At 49.8% G+C, this 20,223-nt stretch overlaps 8 protein-coding genes across 8 annotated transcripts; 3 read left to right on the top strand and 5 right to left on the bottom strand.

Moving 5' to 3' along the window:
- Positions 1-18: 18 nt before the first annotated feature.
- BBK36DRAFT_1197998 (hypothetical protein) lies at positions 19-1,666 on the bottom strand (the record flags this gene model as incomplete). The annotated part of the gene is made up of 5 exons (XM_024897016.1): positions 19-514; positions 584-992; positions 1,057-1,367; positions 1,416-1,554; positions 1,642-1,666. 5 exons carry the CDS (start codon positions 1,664-1,666, stop codon positions 19-21), a joined length of 1,380 nt encoding a protein of 459 aa, XP_024749970.1.
- Positions 1,667-5,187: 3,521 nt separating this feature from the next.
- BBK36DRAFT_1117593 (hypothetical protein) lies at positions 5,188-6,116 on the top strand (the record flags this gene model as incomplete). Its single annotated transcript, XM_024890368.1, has 2 exons — positions 5,188-5,331; positions 5,409-6,116. 2 exons carry the CDS (start codon positions 5,188-5,190, stop codon positions 6,114-6,116), a joined length of 852 nt encoding a protein of 283 aa, XP_024749969.1.
- Positions 6,117-6,837: 721 nt separating this feature from the next.
- BBK36DRAFT_1117630 (aspartate racemase) lies at positions 6,838-7,536 on the top strand (the record flags this gene model as incomplete). Its single annotated transcript, XM_024890375.1, has 1 exon — positions 6,838-7,536. One exon carries the CDS (start codon positions 6,838-6,840, stop codon positions 7,534-7,536), a length of 699 nt encoding a protein of 232 aa, XP_024749968.1.
- Positions 7,537-7,883: 347 nt separating this feature from the next.
- Positions 7,884-9,855, bottom strand: BBK36DRAFT_1168183 (putative xylose permease; the record flags this gene model as incomplete). Its single annotated transcript, XM_024895144.1, has 7 exons — positions 7,884-8,178; positions 8,232-8,328; positions 8,448-8,528; positions 8,584-8,779; positions 8,833-9,257; positions 9,314-9,730; positions 9,831-9,855. The coding sequence occupies 7 exons, from the start codon at positions 9,853-9,855 to the stop codon at positions 7,884-7,886; spliced, it is 1,536 nt and encodes a 511-aa protein (XP_024749967.1).
- A 1,258-nt stretch (positions 9,856-11,113) lies between these two features.
- On the bottom strand, positions 11,114-13,294 carry BBK36DRAFT_1118263 (hypothetical protein; the record flags this gene model as incomplete). The annotated part of the gene is made up of 9 exons (XM_024890455.1): positions 11,114-11,253; positions 11,306-11,408; positions 11,475-11,578; positions 11,638-12,328; positions 12,383-12,651; positions 12,708-12,833; positions 12,893-13,042; positions 13,103-13,186; positions 13,255-13,294. 9 exons carry the CDS (start codon positions 13,292-13,294, stop codon positions 11,114-11,116), a joined length of 1,707 nt encoding a protein of 568 aa, XP_024749966.1.
- A 480-nt stretch (positions 13,295-13,774) lies between these two features.
- BBK36DRAFT_1117261 (general substrate transporter) lies at positions 13,775-15,527 on the bottom strand (the record flags this gene model as incomplete). Its single annotated transcript, XM_024890330.1, has 5 exons — positions 13,775-14,128; positions 14,190-14,455; positions 14,512-14,777; positions 14,833-15,337; positions 15,389-15,527. 5 exons carry the CDS (start codon positions 15,525-15,527, stop codon positions 13,775-13,777), a joined length of 1,530 nt encoding a protein of 509 aa, XP_024749965.1.
- A 1,005-nt stretch (positions 15,528-16,532) lies between these two features.
- On the bottom strand, positions 16,533-17,633 carry BBK36DRAFT_1117945 (NAD(P)-binding protein; the record flags this gene model as incomplete). The annotated part of the gene is made up of 2 exons (XM_024890417.1): positions 16,533-17,518; positions 17,588-17,633. 2 exons carry the CDS (start codon positions 17,631-17,633, stop codon positions 16,533-16,535), a joined length of 1,032 nt encoding a protein of 343 aa, XP_024749964.1.
- A 1,551-nt stretch (positions 17,634-19,184) lies between these two features.
- Positions 19,185-20,132, top strand: BBK36DRAFT_1117122 (tryptophan synthase beta subunit-like PLP-dependent enzyme; the record flags this gene model as incomplete). The annotated part of the gene is made up of 1 exon (XM_024890317.1): positions 19,185-20,132. The coding sequence occupies one exon, from the start codon at positions 19,185-19,187 to the stop codon at positions 20,130-20,132; it is 948 nt and encodes a 315-aa protein (XP_024749963.1).
- Between the last annotated feature and the right edge of the window lie 91 nt (positions 20,133-20,223).

The raw sequence follows: 20,223 nt of genomic DNA, 5'->3' as shown, positions 1-20,223 counted from the left end.
ATAGAACCTTCCACAGCATCACATAATGAGGATTGGCCGTTGCCGAGTGACCACTTCGGTCCATCTTTGAGAGTCCTGGTTTGCCCAAATATGTTGGAGACTCTGGACAGCGATAGGAATAGTGCCAAACTCCGTGCAGCTGTAGAGGCTCTGCAATCGAGTGGAGAAGAAAGCTCGGTGCTCTGGCAAGATGCTTTCGGCAGCCGCTACGAAGTACGTCCAGACGAGAGCGTGACAGCCGTCAACGCTTGGATCCAGATCGATGACCGTCTCTTTAAGGCGTTCCACCGATTGGATAGACTCTTCTCGGGAGATCAGGTGCATGGCGCGGTTACGGTATAAGTCGCAGGCCTGTTTGATGGCTTCCTTCATCACGGCGACGTTGGCGTATTGCTGGGGGTCTTGGCTGAGGGATGGATACGAAGACATAAAGTCCAGATAGTAGTCGGGTTGTTTCGACAGAGTCTGTATGCCTTTGGTTTCACTGGAGAGCGGGAACCCAAAAAGTTCAAACCTGGAGGACAGAGTTGTGACGTTAGCTAATTGACTTCCCACTGTCTAAGCGACGAGCGTGAATCCCTACATTCGCGTTTGTTCTCTGATAAATCCTCTTGTGGTCGATGATAAAGAGTGCACAGAGTCAGATGACTGCGCTAGATTCGACAAAATTTCCAGCAGGTGCACGTAATTATTGGCGCCCGTAATCGTCTCTCCCACTAGTAACACGAGAATTGTTGCCCATGTTGATAGACTGAAAAGTCTCCTGGGCTCGAGCTGGAGTGAATCGCGGAACAGCTTCGATAAGATGGCGTGCTGGCCTACTTCTGCGGCCATTCGCATCTGCGGTGCCCTTTGAGAGAGATGGAAGGCTGCGATAACGGAGATGGCCTGTCCCACTAGCTCGTCTTCACATGCGAGAGGAAGCAGTATGTCGCGATAGCCATTTCCATGGAAGTCAAAGACCACCATTTTCGGGGCGATGAATTCCGAAACTGCAATCTCGTCAGTAGCGATTATTACCATGGCGCCTCTGGTTATCGAAAGGCGGGTTCTTACAGTGGTTGAAGAAGAGCCTGGCTTGGGGAGACACAGCCTGAATGGCGCGTTGCGGGTGATCAACTTGAGTCTCTCTTGGTACAAACTCCACATCGTTTTCTCCCCTCTCTGATGACGACTCTGTTTCAGTTGCCGGGATGTCTGGGCGAGCAGGCCCAATGCCAGGCTGGTCAGGCGACGCCTTTGGAGGACTGGCGGGACTCGCGCGAGAAGTAGACACCTTCGTTGCCTCGGGCGAGGACCCCGATTGCTTGCTGGTCACGGTGACCCATCGGTAGCGGTTTGGTGCTCGCTGACCAGCTTTGGCGACACTTCCTGCAGTACGACCCGCAGCTGTTGTTGCCTGTGAGGGTCGTGACGGGAGGCCATTCTTCATATGCGAGCTGAAGCGACACTCAATGCCTTGGCCGGAGCACTTGATGCCCTTTTTGCAGCACTTGAAGCACTCCGGCTCTGTCTTGTCGCATCGCACTCGGCGCGTGCGGCACTCGAGACAGCCTGCATGTGGTTTAGAGTCATGATTTTCGCGCTAGACATGTGGGAATAGGAGAGAGTTGAGACCATGGGATGATGGAGAATACTTACCGTTGTTTCTCTTGGCCAGTGACATTTGGCGATCAAATTATGCCGGCTATGACTTGGGAGCTGAACAGTGATTCTCTTCTTTTCGCCGTCAGAATGAAACAACTTTCTGAAGAACGAACCCAGTTTTAGCGCTATCGAAGAATCGAAGGCGTTCGTACATGCTCCGATAAGAGCTGAGAGGGGGGACGACTCGATTTTCAGGCGAAGTTGACAAGGGCAAGGGCACCTGAACCAGGGGGGCGAATTTCGGGCCTGTTGATAGGTAGCTGGACCAGAGAAAATAACGGCGCACGAAAAGCACGGAATAAACTGTACAGGCGTGGAAGATGGCGGAATGCGGAGACTCTTCAGCTCTGTGGGGAGCCATTCAAGATGGATGTCCGACAACCATTGTGCTAGTCCCAATGGACGCAAGATGAAGGGTTAGGACTCGGCCCGCGGCTATAGACTGCTTTGCTGGAGGGCCGGCATAAATCGACCATGAAGGCGGTATCACCGTGTCTGTAGGTATTGAGTGTTTTTGAACATCCTCTTCACACTCGGATAATGGCGCTAAAACGAGGGTGCGGCCGTTTCTTTGTCAGGAACCGCACGCATGGGTTAGACGTCGCTCATTGTCAGATATCGGATTCCATCGCCCAACAGCATGTTGCTGATGTCTTGGACGCCACCGAAGATTATGGTGATGACAGCGGCCGGGTATACGGACCATTGCGATGCTAGTTGGACGGGCTGGATCGAATGCCGGTTCTTGTCAAACCTAGTGCTTACCAGTCGACCGACTTCATGCATCGACGTTGGAAGAGTTGCTGAAGTTAGATGCGCGTCTCCCTGCTCCTGAAACTGGAGCGTTGAAGCAGCAGGCACATGAGCAAACGCACGAGGACTGCGTGTGCCTCAACCATATGGTCAGCCCAAGTCCGCCATTTGCGCCGAGACAAACACATTATCAGAAGCACCCCAAGGGTTCCATTTGGATAAACGAATGGATTTGATATGCATTTCATCCTTCTGCCTCACGCATCTACCGAGTCCTCATCTTGCTTGAGGACCAAAGCTAAGCTCGCTGAGTAGTAGCTGAACCCCCTTTACACCGTCAACGTCGTGTCGTCACGTCCATGATAGGGTCCAACGAAATGTTTTCATTGTTAGGGCTTGTGCTGTTCACACCGTATTGCAAATCGCGCAGCAGGGGCCGCAAAGCACCAGCTTTGAGGATAATGCCTGCACCGTTACTAACGGTTCGAGCAAGATGAATCTGTTCACAGTATTAAGATTCGCCCACGGCGGGAGAGATTCGACCTGTATGTTGGACGGGGTAATCCCGATGGCTGGCTGCATCATTATCCCGAAATTATAGACGCCGGGCGAACCTATGCCACCCGCTACATACTACCTGTCGGATCCAACTCAGGCGGTCGCATTCCACGACATGTAGGTTGCTTCATTTCTGCTGTAAGGTACTCCACGACAGGGAACCACGCAGTTGCTGCCATCGGTGGAAGGTTAGACATGACCAGAGTGGGAAAGTTCCAATCCTGACCATATTTCGCCAGGAGCGGTAAACTTTACCTCAATCTCTGCCGGGGAGTATCTTGAAGCTCAACATGCAGTCATCTCTAGACCCAAGGTCGTCTTCGGCATCAGTATTAGAGTAGCCGGATCGTCCGTATAGAGGATTACAAGTGTGACATTGAGCGCCGCAATATTGGCTTAGAATGCACCGAACGAGCAGGCGGACGGCGACAAGTCCAAAAGAGTTGTGTATTCTTCATCGGTGATGATTCAGTGAGCGGCTATCTGAGCTCTGATGCCGCAACCCCCGCCTAGCATTGAGATTACTGGGAAGTAGATGTCGGTTCCAGGCTTCAAGATTGTCAAGGGCTTCGTGGTGGTAAAGTGGAAGACTGAAACCTAATCCAGGAAAGTGCCAAAGAAGATTTTCCATCTGTAACAGTGAGAGATTAGTCGTAGGAGTACTTGGCATCGCTGCACTCCTTACAGATTTGGTACTTGACTCGCCAAGGGGAAGACACCTGACAGCATGGCCTTGAACCGCAGCTTGGCAACGACGTTAACTCCACCTATTGCTAAGTTACTTGCTTTTGAACTGGACAGAAGGAGCAATGATTATGGATCTCATGGAAATTTTCACAAGAGTTCAGTCCTCTGTTGAAGTGCGATACAACAATTCTACTCCATGGCTTCGATGCCGAGGGATTATTCGTTATAGTGTAGTCTAGCCAACAACGGGCTATGACCTGGATGACGAAGCCTCTCCATGATCTTCGCCGGTGGCATACCCATCTTGAGCTTATTCAGAGGCGCGGAAAGGTGAAGTGTGTGAAACCGAGCACCATGCTTCTGCATATCTGGGAAATAATTTGTTCGCCGTAACGTATCGAGTATAGCTTATTGTTCACAATGGGCTACATGCAATACCAGATTGGCTGCAAACTGTTTGGTATTGATTCTACATTGGTAGATTGAACGTAGTTAACAGCTTACAGTGCCGGACACGAGCTATTGAATGGCAACTTGGCTTGAGTCTCGACAGGTGTATACCATAGACTACTTCTTATGCAGTTGGCCTTCTGTTGGCCTGCACTTGGTCGTGGGACCGTGATGAAAGCGAAGGCCCTACTTTTCACGAGGTATAGTGTTGTTTATACCGAAATCTCTTCAGCGAACTGCTGCTGGTTGACATGTTCAAGGTTATACTTTCAAACAGCAAAGGCCCAGTCAAGTCACCTTTTGTTCGCCAACATTAAATCAGCATTGATAAATCAAAATGCATATCAGGTTGAAAGGCCAAGGTTGCAGATTATGCCGTTCAGGATAACGATCAACCGCATGTCTTAGGATGCGAAGCTTAACACAAAAGTTCTTTTGCTGATTAGTTTCATCATCGCTGTCGGTTTTACCTGACAAATCCTTCTGACAAATCCTCCTTGGCTCAAGCGCCGACCGTAATCAGGTTGGCCGATTGAGATGCTACTTCAATCAGTTGATTGCATGCCAATCTACAGCATTTGATCAGCTTGGGTTTCAGAGCGTTGCTCAACTCCTTCGCGCTTCGATACGGGGTTCAATCGCTCAACTCCTTCGCAGTATAGGACGGGATTCAAATGCCCAATCCTTCGCGGTAAAGGACGGGGTTCAAATGCTCAACTCCTTCGCGGCTCGATACGGGGTTCAGATCACAGTTGTGTTCTGTATCCCGTAGATGAACGAACAAAGCGAAATACTATCTACAATTTAGTGACTCGACGCGAACGCGTGGGCGGACATCCTAAGCGCCGAAATCCGCTTGTATGCGTGATACTCCGTAAACTATAAGTTGGGAACAAGTTGTCTCTCCTTTCAGTGAATTGCCAAAGCCTGGCACATCGTTTTCGCTTGTTTTTCGAGGATACTATACTTCGGCGTTGTTGGCTTACTGAGCGTGGTCACTACTCTACCTCCAGCTCGGCTGTCCACTATCAGTACAGTGCGATCCGGTCTCCGGGCTACAAAGCAAGTCAACGGTGTACATACTTGGACAATATGAGTCTAGATTTGGTTCCGGAGAACTGGAAGCAATTGACCTATGTCGATGAGCTTCCGGAAGATATCGGCCCCTTCCGGAAGTTGTTGGAAGACTATAGCAAAGTGCCTCCCAACAAGGTCGATGAACATCTCCTCAATGCGGTGGGTATTTTCCACGCTCTCTTCCCCACTGCTTAAACGTTTTGGCCCTTGTACTTGTATCTAACGCCCCGTGACAGCGTGACAAGCTTTGGGAAGTGGCCATGTACCCCTGCATCGGCCGTTGGGGGTTTCTAAATTTGCGTAACATGCACGACCATCATTTTCTTACCGCATTTGAACGATTGAAGAGCTCGGCTGGCTCTAGTCCTGCTTCAGGATCTTCAGACGCCCTCCTTGACATCGGATGCTGTGTCGGCCAAATACTGCGAAAGCTGGTGCAGGACGGGATTGAGCCGACACGTTTATTCGGCACAGATCTTCACCCAGAATTCATTACCATTGGCACGGAGCTATTCAACGACGCAGGGAGCGGCTTAACCTTTGTAGCTGGCGACATGCTGAATCCCGATGACAAGGCTCTGCAACAGTTGGATGGGAAGATTACACTTGTGCATGCGGCCAACTTTTTCCATCTGTTCACGTGGGAGGAACAAGTGAAGGCCGGAACACGAATAACGCGCTTCTTGCAGCCAGGGACTGTTGATGCCATGGTTTTTGGTAGGCAAATTGGCACTCACAAGCCAAGACAGATGGAGGGAAGAATGAACTTTTTTCTGCACAACCAAGAAAGTCTGCAGAAGCTGTGGGATGAGATTGGGACGAAGACCGGGACTCGATGGCGGGTGGACGTGACTATTAATGAAGACAAACGGGTGAATCTTCCTGGATTTGGAGAAGAGGACGTATATATCTGGTTCGGAATCTATCAACTTCCACCGCAGTAGGATGAGCTAGCTGTTTGGACACTGAGAACTCTTTGTATTCCTCTTGTCTCTCCCCATATCTATGGACCACCTAGCCTTACATGCCGGGCAACTAAGTACCACAGAAGCTCTTATGTTCAAAGAAGCCATATGGAGACATACCAACAATTGGGAGAGCACGTATCGAGGTCAGTGCGCTTAAGCGATGGAAAACAAAATGTAGACGGCGCCTAAAGGTTCCGTTTATGACAGTGGCAATTGGTACTGTCCTGCATCTGCCGGAGCTCGGTTGTCGTCGGCCGTGCAGCTTGCAAGTAAAGTATTCTACTAGTAATACCCCTTCAATTGACTTCATGCCCATTCTGTCGAATCTACCTCTCTCATTCTCTTCTATGTAATGCCTTTTTTGGAAGAGTGCAAAGGCAATCGGGAAAAGTTGCCTCGTCATGGGTGGACACGACTCGGTCGGAGCAGATCTCCCTTAGTCGCGCGCCCTTGCGAATCGGGGCTCCGTACAGGGCGCGATCTGACACGAAGAATTTGAGGACAAATCGATCCACTTTGGCAGCGCTCGTGAAGGTCATCTTGTCCAATTGTTGTCGATTCAAGGACGTTCAAGCATTTATTATCTGTCCGTGCCACTCTGATGCCAAATCTGAGACTGGGATGAGTATGTCACCGGGGACGGAATCCAGAGCAAACCACGGCCAGATAATATCCGACACCTATAATTCGAGCAATGATGAAGACAGTCGGCATCATCGGCGGCAGCACCGACTTGGCTACAGTTGAGTACTACAAGCTCATCAATGCGCACATTAGAGCAAAGCTAGGCGGCTTTCACACCGGCGAAATCATCATCAACTCCATGAACTTTGAACGAAGCGCACACTTCGTAACCAACAATCTCTGGGACGAAGGAGGAGAGTACTTGCACGGAAAGGCATTGAGCCTGGAAAGGGCGGGAGCCGACTTCATCATCTGCGTCTCGAATACGTGGCACCGAGTTTCTGAGGCGTTCATGAAGGATGTCAAGATCCCCCTCTATCACATTCTTGACCCGACAGCGGAGGCTATCCTGGATTTGAAGCTGCAGACTGTTGCATTGCTGGGAACCAAAGCCACCATGTCATCAGACTATCTGCCGAACGAATTCAGAAGCCGCTTTGGAATAAACGTCATCGTACCAACAGAAGAAGAGCAGAAATATGTCGACGATGTCATCTTCAACGAGCTCGCCAAATCTCAGTTCACAGAGGTGTCAAGGCAAGGGTATCTGGACATCGTGGACAGGCTGGTTTCTCGAGGCGCGCAGGGCGTCATCTTGGGATGTACGGAGATACCGCTACTCATTGAACAGAAAGATCGGCCAGGTGTCCCGATGTTCAACACACTGGAGCTGCATGCTCGAGGCGCGGCGGAAAAGGCGCTGGCGGACTAGCGTGAGAGCTATTCAGACCATGCTACTCGAACTCTTTGCCAATGCATGGATTGAAAATCTCAAAGGAGCTTCAGCGTCGTCGGACATGGGCAAGTGACTGGGCAAGATGAAGTGCGAGTGTCCGGGTGCTGGTTGAGCGTTTCTGGCTTTGGCTACCTGTATTCATTGGAGGACTATACTCCATGTCCACTTGCATTGCCAGTAACACCACATGTACTTTAAAGCATGGAAAATAGCTTACAGCGCATAAAAGCGATTCTCTCGGATATCTTTCCCGCCCAATCAACTGAATAGCCAATGACAATCTGATACTGCCAGCCACCAATAGTGCCATGGATGAGGTCCTCTCAGACCTTTTCTTCGTGCTTCACGTTGGCTTGCTTGAACTCCTCCAATCCCCCAACTTCCTTTGCTCGTGCTACTTTCTCTTCGAATGTGCTTACGGCATTCGCGCTGCGCCATGCCGGAATATCTCCCTCGAATAGCACGTCAATCTCTTCTAGTGACTTCTTCACGGTTTCGGGGTACATGAAGTAGACGTGGAACACCATGGCAATGCAGAAAGTCCCGAAGATCATGTACGCCTTCCACTGAATGTTGGTAAAGGCCGGCGGAACGAAGAAGGCTAAAGCAAGGTTGAAACTACCCCAAGGGTCAGTATGGAATAGTTGTAATCACCAATGCCGAATACTTACGCCCAATTACCTGCAGCAGCCAGACCAACTCCCTTGGCTCGATACTTTAAGGGAAAGACTTCTCCGCAGTATATCCACGCACCGGGGGCCCAAGTGACTCCTACATCATACATTAGTCAAGGTGATGAGAATCGACCTATAAAGTTTAGCTCTTACCATCTGCAAGCGATGTTAGTTACGGCTCCATGGGCAATCGGGGCAGGAATTGTGACTTACAGACTCCGACGAAGATGTAGCAAAGCGCAATCACGGCTTTTGCAGGAGGCCCACCGATCTGCCACCTCAGGATATCGTTTCCTATCCAAGCCTAGTCAGCGGATAAAGCTGAAGAAATCAACGACTGGACGCTCACCATCAACACTGTCGACATGATGCCCATAAACAGCCATGACGGCACCGACGATGAAATGGATGACACCGCAAATGATGGCGCCAACAATGAGCAGCCATCGGCGACCCATGCGGTCAACGACAAAGAGGACCCCCCCAGTTGTGACGAGGAAAATGACATATTGGATGATTGAAGACGTGAGGGCGGTATTTCCGGACTATCTCGCGGTCAATACGTACTTCCCGTGGCGGTCGTACGAGTGACACTCACCATGCCAGCCATATTGAAGATGTACACAAGGTAGTAAAGCATCACATTACCACCGAGAAGCTGCTGCCAAATTTGTGCACTGACGCCGACAAGTGTGCGTCTCCACATCTTGGGAGCGAACAGTCCCAAGTAGCCGACCTCCTTCGACTCCGCGGCGATCCTCGCGGCTTCTCTGACTTCTTCTAGCTCGGCCAGCACCTCGATATTGTTTCGGTCGCCTTTGGCGTGCAGGTTGGCAAGCACTTCGTGGCATTCTTCCCAGCGATCTTTGGTTGCAAGCCAGCGAGGGGACTCCGGGAAGAAGAAGAGGGAGAGGAAGAGGACGGCTCCGGGAACAGCTTGCAGGCCCCATGCAATGCGGAATGCTGCCGGCCGGTGAATGGAAACTGAGCAGCCGTAAGAGATAAGGTACATGATCAAAATGCCTAGGTAACTTGTGTTAGCCACTTCTCTGTGCAACAGCTATCGTGAGCAGTCTTACCCCAGTCAATGGACCACTGCTGAATGCCAACGACTCGTCCACGGATGCGAGAGGGGGCAAGCTCGGATAGGTAGACGATGCATTGAGAGGACGTTATGCCGATTGCAAGGCCAGAGACGATGCGACCAACGACGAGATGAGCGACGTTTTGAGCAGAGCACTGTAGTACAGCTCCAATAATCCAGTCCACAGAGGCGATTTGGATGGCCAAACGACGCCCCAGACGATCAGCAAGCCATCCGGCTAGAAGAGAGCCGACCAGAGATCCGGCGGACATGGATGCCGTGATGCCGCCTTGCTCAGCTGAGCCCGGGTGGTTGAAGAATTCGAGATACTGGTCGGAGCCTATCCAAGCACTCATGGAGCTAATTTCGAAGCCGAAGATCATGCCACCGATGGTGCCAAAGGCGGCAAGCACTGCAACCAGAAGTACATCAGTGTTCCATTCCTTAGGGGCCTGTATACCCTCCGTCCGAATGTATATCAGCAAGCAACACTAGGCGACCTGGAGACGTACCGTATATGTTCCAGATTCGATACATTTTGGCGGCTTTTCTGTGCTGCCCCGTCTATGTGTTCAGTTTCAATCCCCCAACATGCCTGAAGTGAAAGAGCCAAGGTGTTCATGGCCTCACGATGTCTTTATAGAGTTGCGAGCACCGATCAAGTATGGAAAGCGATCAAGGCATTGGTGGAGATAATCCTGGTTGTGGCCGCATAGAAGCGCACGTATCGGCATCGAGAACGGGCAGCTGGGGTACAGGTACGAAGCTGGATGCAGGATCACACTGGCAAGAGGGTCAGGATCTGTGAGGCAAGAGGAGTAATGAATGTTCCAAAGACTTGTCCCCACATCCCGCAAGTTCTCAGCCCCTGTCTTGTTATTACCCCAGGATCGGCATGCAAGCAGCCAGGGTAAGATGATAGCGTGACGATATTCACCGGGTACATGGATGATTGCAGAAGTCAATACGATTTCTTCAACACCAAGAGTCAGAATGAAGAATACAGGAAGGCTATGTACTCAGTAGGCCAAGGTCTTGGCTAACGCTGCTTTGTATTCTCCACGGACGACGGCACATGGGAGATCTCAGGGCGTTCAAAGACGCTTCTTACATAGGATGCAGCTCGCCTTAATGTTAGGTACATAGCGGTGCATCGCGTACATCACGCATCATGGTTGACCAGAATAGTTGTATGATGGAGAGGGACTAGGTACATACAGTACATACATACCTCCAACCTACAATGTTCTGCGGAGAGACACGCTCGGTAGATGTGCGCCAACGCGGGAGGCACATCCATTTACCGCTGCATCTAGGCCTTAGCTGCCTGTCCAGCAAAAACGGTCGGACTTTTGCCAACGTCATAAAGAGGCAAGCTTCGGTGTTATTATCCGCTTTAGATATCCATGTCTCTATTTGGTTGTGAATTGACACGGGCTATCCTTGCGATTCGCTTCCCTGCTTCACCAGTCTCGAAGAGTTTGGACACCCGGCTTTCGGGTTGGAAATAGAGCGAGCCCAAGCAGGATTCTCCGCACCACCCCCGCATTAGCGCAAGGGAACCTCTCTATGAAGGAGGTTGAACTCACGATTTACTCGACCGTCATTGGTACGCATATTGGCCATCATGCAAGGCTTGGGAAGAGTTGCCTAGGGTCTTTGCGTGTGGAGACGAACGGTTGCGGATGTGCAAGCCTTGAAATGTGACACAGTATCTGGTTGCAGGGTGAGATTGGGACTCTAGATCTACAAGTACATGATGCTGGTGATATATAGCAGATCTGTGTATGCAATATCATGATTGCCCATGTGCAATCCAAGCTTCCTGTAATGATTGGACGCCTTGGGTCGTCGACAACGTCGTAACCCGTTCGATCCGTTGTAGCATTCGGATCAATTCAGCTTGCTGTTCGGGCTTCTTCAAGCTTTGGCCGCCTGCAGACTCGGCGATTAGCAATAAGACGCGTTTTAGAATGCTGGCACTTACAGATAATTAAAGGCTGCACTGCATTCACAAGAGCGCCCGCATATCGATCACCCAGGGCCTTGGTCATGCCGCACAGCTGGATGGTATGCTTCAGAATGTCGCCCTGGTGTGTGTGTTAGCAAAGAAGCGCATGAGCACCACGAGTCATACGACTCTACAGGTTCCGTACTTCGATGGCTCTTGCAAACTGAAGAAACCCAATGCCGTTTGGACGATGTGGATTATGAAGGGCCAGGAGCACTTTGACCAGGTGGTAGAACTGCATGGCAACGACTAGCAATGTTAGCCTAGGAAAAGAGTACCTGTAATGATCGGCGGACGATGCTGCTCACTATGCCAAGTACAGAGATACAACATCTCTGGGAATGCACCGCCATCGTCGATGACATAGACGGGATTGAATGACTCTGGCAGCGAATCTCTCCACGCGTTTGTTTCGTTTTGCAACTCATCCCAGCTACTCTCGTCTACGTCAGGACCCCCTGGGCGTCGAGAAAAGCAATAGTCTATCACTTCCGCCGTCAGCATGGTCATCTTCTCCGTTTTCACATGATCGGTATCTCCCCCCCAGGTAATGTCGACCTTCCATCTACGAGGGCGAATTGTGGTGGGCTGTCCTGTCGCAAGAGCAACCATAATCTCTTCTCGAAAATAAGTCCAGAAGGCCGTCCTTTTAAGTGCCCGATACCCAATATTCTTTCGATTGTGAGTAAATAGTGACGAGCAGCCCCGTAGGTGACTCTGCTGATCCGTTTCGTAGCTCATCATTTCGTACATCCGAAGCACCACAGTGGATATCGGCAACGCATTGTCAAGGGTCGTGTTTGGGTCGGCCAAAGCTGGTATGAGGCCTTTGACACTCAAGTCATGGTAGTGCACAGCGCAGAACTCGTCACAGGATCCATCCAGGCGGTTCAGGTGACAAGCTGAAAAGCCAAGAACAGCGTGGAGCAATATGGGACAGCTCATCGCCAGAAGGGGAACAAACGTTTCGAATTGCCGTTGGGGATCATTCACATCGAGCTTCAGAATTTTGTTAGTTCCGGAACAAAGCAAGGGCGATTATTGTGTATATACCCAGCAAGCCAAGTTATTGATGTAGTGGTAAAGAAGGCGAGCAACCATAGGGTCTCCAAGTGGCTCCGTTCGACCCTGAGTATAAATGGCTGAGCCAGAAGTCCTCCTGTGAATGAGCGATCTGACTGGGTCTATAGTTTCCATGCTGGCACCACTTGCTATGGAGTGAGGAGACGCAAGGTTGGCGGCATACCGAGATGATGCCGAAGTCAACATCGGCGCTGCATTGTCTATCCCTGAATTTGTGAATGGCATATTATTTGACGGCTCTTAAATGCAAGTCAGTGTTTAAGAGTTCATATGATGAGTCGATAAAATACATTACCATTTGAAAACTGAGAGAGGGGAGTGTGAGGAATCCCCGAATGGATCGCCTGAGGTGGCAATGGCATGTGCGCGAGATGCTCCTCATCATGGTGATTGGTGACATCAACAGAGTGAATAAATGTGACTAACAACAGTTTTTAGTGTATTTCTTCTAGCCTTTGACAGAATCAAAAATATGCTCACCCTCTGACGGCGTGTCCAGCCAGACATGGTCTGCGGAGAACTGGAACAGCCCATTACCGTCCCCGCGGTGGGACGAGTTGTCAACAATGTCATATTCACAACTCCGGTGACCGACTTCGCAGTGCCGGCATTGTGGCTTTCTTTCATCGCCTTCGTCATGTTAGTAGCGGAGGCATAGCTTGGTGAAATGATGTCAATGGTTGGACCAACATTTCATATGCCGCTTCCGACATGTAATGCTTTCCGTTCCATTTACGATTAGCTTGGATGAAGGATCCAGGGCCATTAACTCCACTACACTCACCAGCCTTAAAAGGAAGTCAGTAACCATGACTATTATCATTCCATCTTGGAGTTCTCACCAGTTCTGACCCGCCGGTGAACCTCTTGCGCTGGCGCCATGATTGCAACACCTTCACGACGGTAAACGTTGGTTATGTATCATGGGCATAGCCCTTATAGCTACTTATGGGAAGCCTTGCGTGCCAGTAAGAGATACTGAATCCATGTATTAAGGGAGTGAAGACGATATGGGAGTTCTGGAGAAATTGCGGGGGAGGTGATGATAGGAGTTAAGGTTAGTCCACGGCGCCCACGTGATCGAAGAATCGTCTTTATTAGGTACTTGTATTGGATGAACCTCTACTTAAGGTAGGTCTTGAAGGAACTTCTACGTCGATAACCATGTTCGATTGTGTGGGTGATACCTAAGCTTTCATTTCTCCAAATTCAGTATGCATCTTTGTTAACTTTTTGAGGTTCTCAAGGGATAAGCCGTGAAATAACACTATCAAGGCTAACTGGAGATAAACTATCATTAACATTGTGTCGCAAGATATGCGTACCAATCACTCGACATTTCATGCGCCTTCCCTTCGCTCATCAAACACGGCTTCCACCATCTTGCACCTGTGTGATAGTACTGTCAGGCGCAAGGCTGATCTTCTTCTTCGCAAGACTTGCTTTGACGGGGTTCTTCGCCTGAAACAAGTCTTCGATTTCTTCCAAGCTCCAACCCCTGGTCTCAACAAAGAAGAAGTAGATAACAACGACACCAAACGCGTCCCAAAAGACATAAAGGAGATAGTATTTCCAGCCAGAGTTGGCAATGGCAATTGGAGGCACATATGTGTTCATGACCTTGACAGCATTGTTCATGAATGCGAGAAACGCCATGCCCTTTGCTCGAGAATTGAAGGAAAGCACTTCGACAGGATAGAGCGATTGCATTGGAGTCTATTGTTTGGTAGGATTGGTCAGCGATACAGCAAGGAATGGGCTGATGGAGACGGCGTACCCAAGCAAAGGCAAAAACAATTAAGAATATGTAGAGAAACGCGATGCCAGTCCCCCCAACCGCGGGTCGTCCAGCCTGGAGTGCAGTACAGGCTGTGATGATGGCAATGGATACTGACATCCCAGCGCTGGAGAACATCAGTAGCTTTCGACGACCGAGCTTGTGCACAACACTGAGCCCACAAAGCGCAGCGACTGCCATGACTGGAGTTTGTATCGCGTTCAACAGCAGTTGCGTATTAATATTCGTGATACCAACTGTCTTGACTGTAACTTGTATGTCAGAGGGGGAATTGTTGCGACGAAAAGCAAAGAAGGCATACCCATCAGAGGGAAATAATAGCTCGTCGGGGGCAAATCGAGTTCTCCAAACCAAGCGATACAAATAACGAGGAAGGTCCGATACCGTGCCGCTCTTGTATCAAACAAGCATCTATAGTCCCACCATCGTTTATCTGACCCGTCCATTTCGATAACTTCAATCATCTCTTGCAGCTCGAGGTTTGCGACGAGGGCATCGGGGTCTCCATCTGCATGATACTTGACGAGCACAGCTCTGGCTTCACTTATGCGTCCTTGGCCGACATACCTGGCACCCTCATCAGCAACTTGAAGACACTGGGAATAAATAAGGATAGACATACCATCGGGGGCTCTCGGGGATGAAACAAACAGCGCAAAGGATTATAACAGATGGTAGGCCCTGGATAGCGAGAGGGAGTCTCCATGGGTAAGATAGCTTTGTTTTGGCATGATTCAAGCCAAACTCCAGCCAGGTTGACACGATGGTTCCGAGGAAGAAGCAGGCTTGATAACCACCTGTCAGTTGGGCTCGGTACTTGGGATAAGACATCTCGACCACATAGCTGGGACCAGCCGTTTGAACAAGCACAGCTCCCATGCCCAGGATGAAGCGGCCTCCCATGAGCATGGAGATGTTTGTGCCAGCAGTTTGTAGGATAGCGCCGATTACACAAATGGCCGACCCCATGGCCATGCCAACTCGGCGACCATATGTGTCCGAGCAAGGACCGGCGAAGAAGCTGCCGGCTATATTTCCGATTACATAAAGTGCGGCAACAAGACCTTGGTTCTCGGTGGTAATGTCGAAATACTTGGTAAATTGAGGGATCGCGGAAAGGCCGCCTACTTCTAGTTAGGAAGAATACAAACCATATGCGAGTTACACATTCAGCGCACCAAAGGTGTTGGAGTCGAATCCATTCGTGGCTGAGCACAGATATCCGACAAAGATACACCCATATAGCTTCAAGAAGCTTTTTCGAAGGACGCGAGGATTCTCCCGGAGCAGCGCAGCTTGCATACGGGACTCTGTCATGCAGCTTTGTGTGGTGACCTTAAATGGGTCCTCATCGTGGACAACATCATGAGCAATTCCATTGCCCATCACCTTAGGGCTATCCATGGTGAAGGAATAAAGACTAAGCATAACCTGCTAGGACATTCAATGAAGACGAAGGCCGACGTTTTATCTGGCTCTCTCGGTGAAGAGGGGCCATGTAATTATATGCTCCTTCCAGCCTAAGCACGAAATGCACGGCTTCTCCACAACCCAGCATCGCTTCCCCAGAAATTGCTACTACCAGTGATTGCTACCCCAGGATCGATGTTTTAGATCTTCTTTCTCCGCACTTTGGCCGTTGTCATTCTCCACTCGCTGGCGGTGTACGACAAGGTTTGTTTGCACATCATCGAACTCTTAGGTTCGGTAAGCGCTGAATTCTGAAGTTAGCCGAGGGAACCACAAGCACAACGACCTGTTTTGGTTCGAAGAATAACCCCCAAGGCTAATTCCCTTCAGGAACCTTGGAGTGGATCAGGTGATCGGTTAAACCATCTCTTGAGGCAAACAGACGAGAACTACTCAGTACTGAATGAGCCAGTTTTCTTGGCTGCGGTCTGGATCAAGATAAGAGAACCTCATTCACATTGATCGATGATTCATGCGACTGAGTATAGACCAAATTGTGTGCATTGTGGAGATAATTTGTTGATTTTCCTACCAAAATGCGGGACTACATCGTTGGTCAACGACTTTATAACTCGGTCAGAGGTGGTCACTAATATTCCATATGTCCTTGTAGATGGAGAAGTCCAGCTGGCTAAACTACAAGATGCTAAGATTGGTCTCGTTCAAACTTTAAATAGACCGAATGTATGTTACAGCTATGTGTTTGACCTCCTCACCGCTGGCAACATCAACGAGTTCTACCATCGTGAACAAATGCATGCATATTATTGCGAGTGCCATAGATTGGAATCATTGGTTCGTCAAACGTCCCCTACCTTCCGATCCATACTGAGTACAGAAGATACACTCAATCTAGTACAATTGCACTTTGCCTCCCCCTGAGCACATACTCTCTATGATAGCCAAGTCATTCAGGGCTTCCTCCGGACTAGCCCGCTTCTCTGGCTTCCCAACCTTGACAGCCTCCAGAAAGGCTTTGATCTCAAGCTCCACCCCTCTACTTTTTATAGTCTCCGTCCTACTCTCTCCAGCAGCAAGATCGAGAGACAATGTGAAGCCGTCAGGGCCATCGGTCAGGTAAAGGCTTCCTTTTGATCCAACAATCGTAAGCTCAGTAGCTCGTCTCGTCGAAGCAAATGACATCGATATCGTCCCAGTTCCTCCACCACTAAGCAAAATGCCAGCATTGAGAGTGTCGAGAGGTGGAAGATGAGGCAAAACCTGACGGGCAAATCCTGCCGTCTCGACAACCTCTTGGCCTGAAATGAACCGAAGCATGGCTGTCTGGTGCACACCGCCATCAAGCAAAAAGCCGCCTTGATACTCGGGAACTTTTCGCCATGGAGTTTCATACCATTTCCCTTCGGGAGGCTGATGCCGCCAAATTCTGAGATGCGCTTGGGTAATCTCGCCGATGGCTTTCTCGTCGACTATCCACTCGCGGCCCCGTTCAAACTCGCGCATAAACCTAAACTGTTCCGCGATGTTGAAAATGAGTCCTCTGCCTGCGTATGACGTTTTGTAGTCGTCGATTAACTCGCGGGCGGTTGCCACATCTTTGGCAATTGGCTTTTCACATAGCACATGCTTGCCGGCCGCTAAGCAGCGTCGAACAATCGATGGCTGTACCAAGATCGGCAAGACAATGACGACCGCTTCAATGTCGCTACGTTTGAGCAAATCATCGAGCGTGTGTCCAGGATTGTCTTCCGAGTAAAGGTCAAGATTAGCGACGCCAAGCTTCGTTGCCTCCGATACAAGAGTTGATGCAGTGGCCTTCGAGCGAGAGTAAACAGCTTTGACATTAGCCTTGTTCAGCACAAGCGCGGGCAGGTGTTCTGTAAGAGACTGGAGTCAGCATCGTGTATGCCAGTGGTCGTTACAAACCGTCACAAAGCGTTGACTACCCTCGGTGGCAAATATGCCAGCTCCCAAGATTGCAATACCAGCCATCGCGAAATGTTTAAAGGGCGTATTATTCAGCTCGCACCGAGTGAATGCGCGTTATTTGAGATCAGGATGAGAAAAGGATAAAACAGCAAGGCAAGCCTTCAACCCGAACTCTGGCGGGGGAAGATATATAAATTACGCACTCGATCAGCACCCACTTGAGCTGTTCGGAAACGAAACTCCCTCGCCTTGCTACCGTACTCTGTATCTAGTCTACCTGTTTGCGTATCTGGAAGACATTGAGGGTGTTCCCGGCTATTATCGAATTCGGTTTACCCGAATCATTAGCACCCAATTTCCCCGTGTTGGACGATCTTATCCGGCTGAAGGTGAGCTAATGAGAACGAACTATTCGCGGCTTGTTTCCGAGGCCAGAAGACCACGACACCAAGGATTATCGACGTAGAAAAACCTGCAGGAAAGGTATCATCCATATGTATGGGTTTCTGGACAAACGGTAGAGAGTTATTATATTAGGATAGAGCTATTGCGCTAGCCACCAGCTTTTCATGCGGGGCTCGGGGTGCTTCACCACAGAATAAATCGGGACTCGGGTTTGCTGCTCTACTGATATCGGAGTCGGTCACATCGCAAATACCTAAGTGTCAACCCCGCATTTAGGCGGATCATGCGCCCCAATATCAAGGACGTTCGGGGCTGAGATAAGAGCCACCTCTCCTGTGAAAGGGGAAAACAGCTGACACGTGATATAAGTGCCTTCATACTATGAGAATGGCGATCAAGCCAGCTCGTCAACAGCGACTGCTGGACTTGGTCTACAGTCTTTTGGACACCTTTTCCACAACTGTATTGCGTCAAAGCCGTCATGTCTTTCAGTGCTGGAGCGGAAGGATTATGGCCATAATTCAAATTGAGAAAGCATGAAGCTCCTGAGTGGTACGTAAAACTTCCGCGCCATGGGTGGCTTGGGGAGAACAAAGCCTAGGAGAGGAACACGATTATTAAACATCCGTCCTTCTTGTTTCTTCGTCATTACCAATCAACCGACACCATAACGGAGCAACCTATTTCGACTTGTCGGCAGGCAGATAAGACAATACTGTTTAACGCAGATGTTGTCATGGAGTGAAGTAGAAACTTTGCTGCCTCCGTTAGCAGATAAAGGTAGTAGTGCAGAAGTACCCTCAAACTGTGAAATGGCTGCGCTATACTTGTTGCGGGTAACAGTACCCTTGCAAGCTGTTTCCGCCCTGTTGAGAAAGGGTAACTAAGAATTCAATTTCCATCATGTACCAAGGCAGGATATCATCGGTTAGACGCCTCGCAGGGAGGGAGCACAGAGACACATGAACAGAGAAGCCGCCAATATCAAGATAAAAGGATCTAGTCCCCGAAATATCAGAAGGGGCGAAACTCTTCTCACTCCCCTAGTGCATTTGTCTATTGTTATGTGAGTTATTGCCCTCTCGGCCCTCATGCCCAAAGTTTTCGTCACGTTTGTCATCTATCTGCTTTAGACAGTTATACATGACACCCGCAATCATTTTGTGGAAGCAACAGACTGATTTGAGAATATATCATCAGGCTTAGAAAATGTCTTCCATACGATCCAATATACTTGACACCATTGGAAACACGTCGATCGTGCAGCTCCAGAATGTCGTTCCATCGAATGGAGTTCATATCCTCCTGAAAATGGAGAGCAGCAATCCAACGGGCAGCATGAAAGACCGCATGGCTCTTGCAATGGTTACAGCTGCCGAGAACGACGGGCGTCTCAAACCTGGCGGCGCTGTTGTCGAGTACACCGGCGGAAGTACCGGCGTTTCACTTGCATTGGTCTGCTCTGTCAAGAAACATCCACTGCACGTGGTGACATCAGATGCCTTCTCAAAAGAAAAGCTAGACCACATTAAGCTCCTCGGCGCCGAATTGACGCTGATACCAAGTGACAACGGCAAACAAACCGAAAAGCTTACCAAAGACATGATTCGCGAGGCACATGCGCTGGCGGAAAGGACTGGGGCATACATCACAGCTCAGATGGAGAACACCGACCAGCTTACCGCCTATACAAAGCTTGCTGATGAAGTTTACGAGCAGACAGAAGGTCGAATCAATGCCTTTGTACAAGGTGTCGGATCCGGAGCGGCTCTCCGAGGGGTATCTGAACGTCTTCGTCAACTTGACGATCGAATTCGATTCGTTGCTGTCGAGCCAGAGGAATCCGCTGTATTATCTGGCGGTCCCTCGGGAGCTCACAAGATTGATGGCATAGGAGCTGGGTATGTTGTGCCATTGTGGTACGATGGCATTGCGGATGAGTTCCAAGGCGTTTCGACAGCAGACGCCAGGGCAATGGCACATCGCTTAGCACGGGAAGAAGGGCTGTTTTGCGGGCTTTCAACTGGAGCTAATGTGACGGCCGCATTGCGAATAGCAGAGAGCCTCGAGCCCGGATCAACCGTGGTAGCTATTGCGTGTGAATCCGGCCTGAAGTATATTTCGAGCTTTCGTCAACATATGGATGCTCTGACTTAAAAGACAACCCCCATAATGAGCTATAACCGAGTAGATAGATGGGCTTGTCTAGTTTGTATACAAAGTTCACTAACAATTGAGTATCTCTTGC

The sequence above is a fragment of the Trichoderma citrinoviride genome (genome assembly GCF_003025115.1).
Source record: "Trichoderma citrinoviride strain TUCIM 6016 unplaced genomic scaffold BBK36scaffold_6, whole genome shotgun sequence".
NCBI lineage: Eukaryota > Fungi > Ascomycota > Sordariomycetes > Hypocreales > Hypocreaceae > Trichoderma > Trichoderma citrinoviride.
This window is presented reverse-complemented; position numbering and strand designations above follow the sequence as displayed.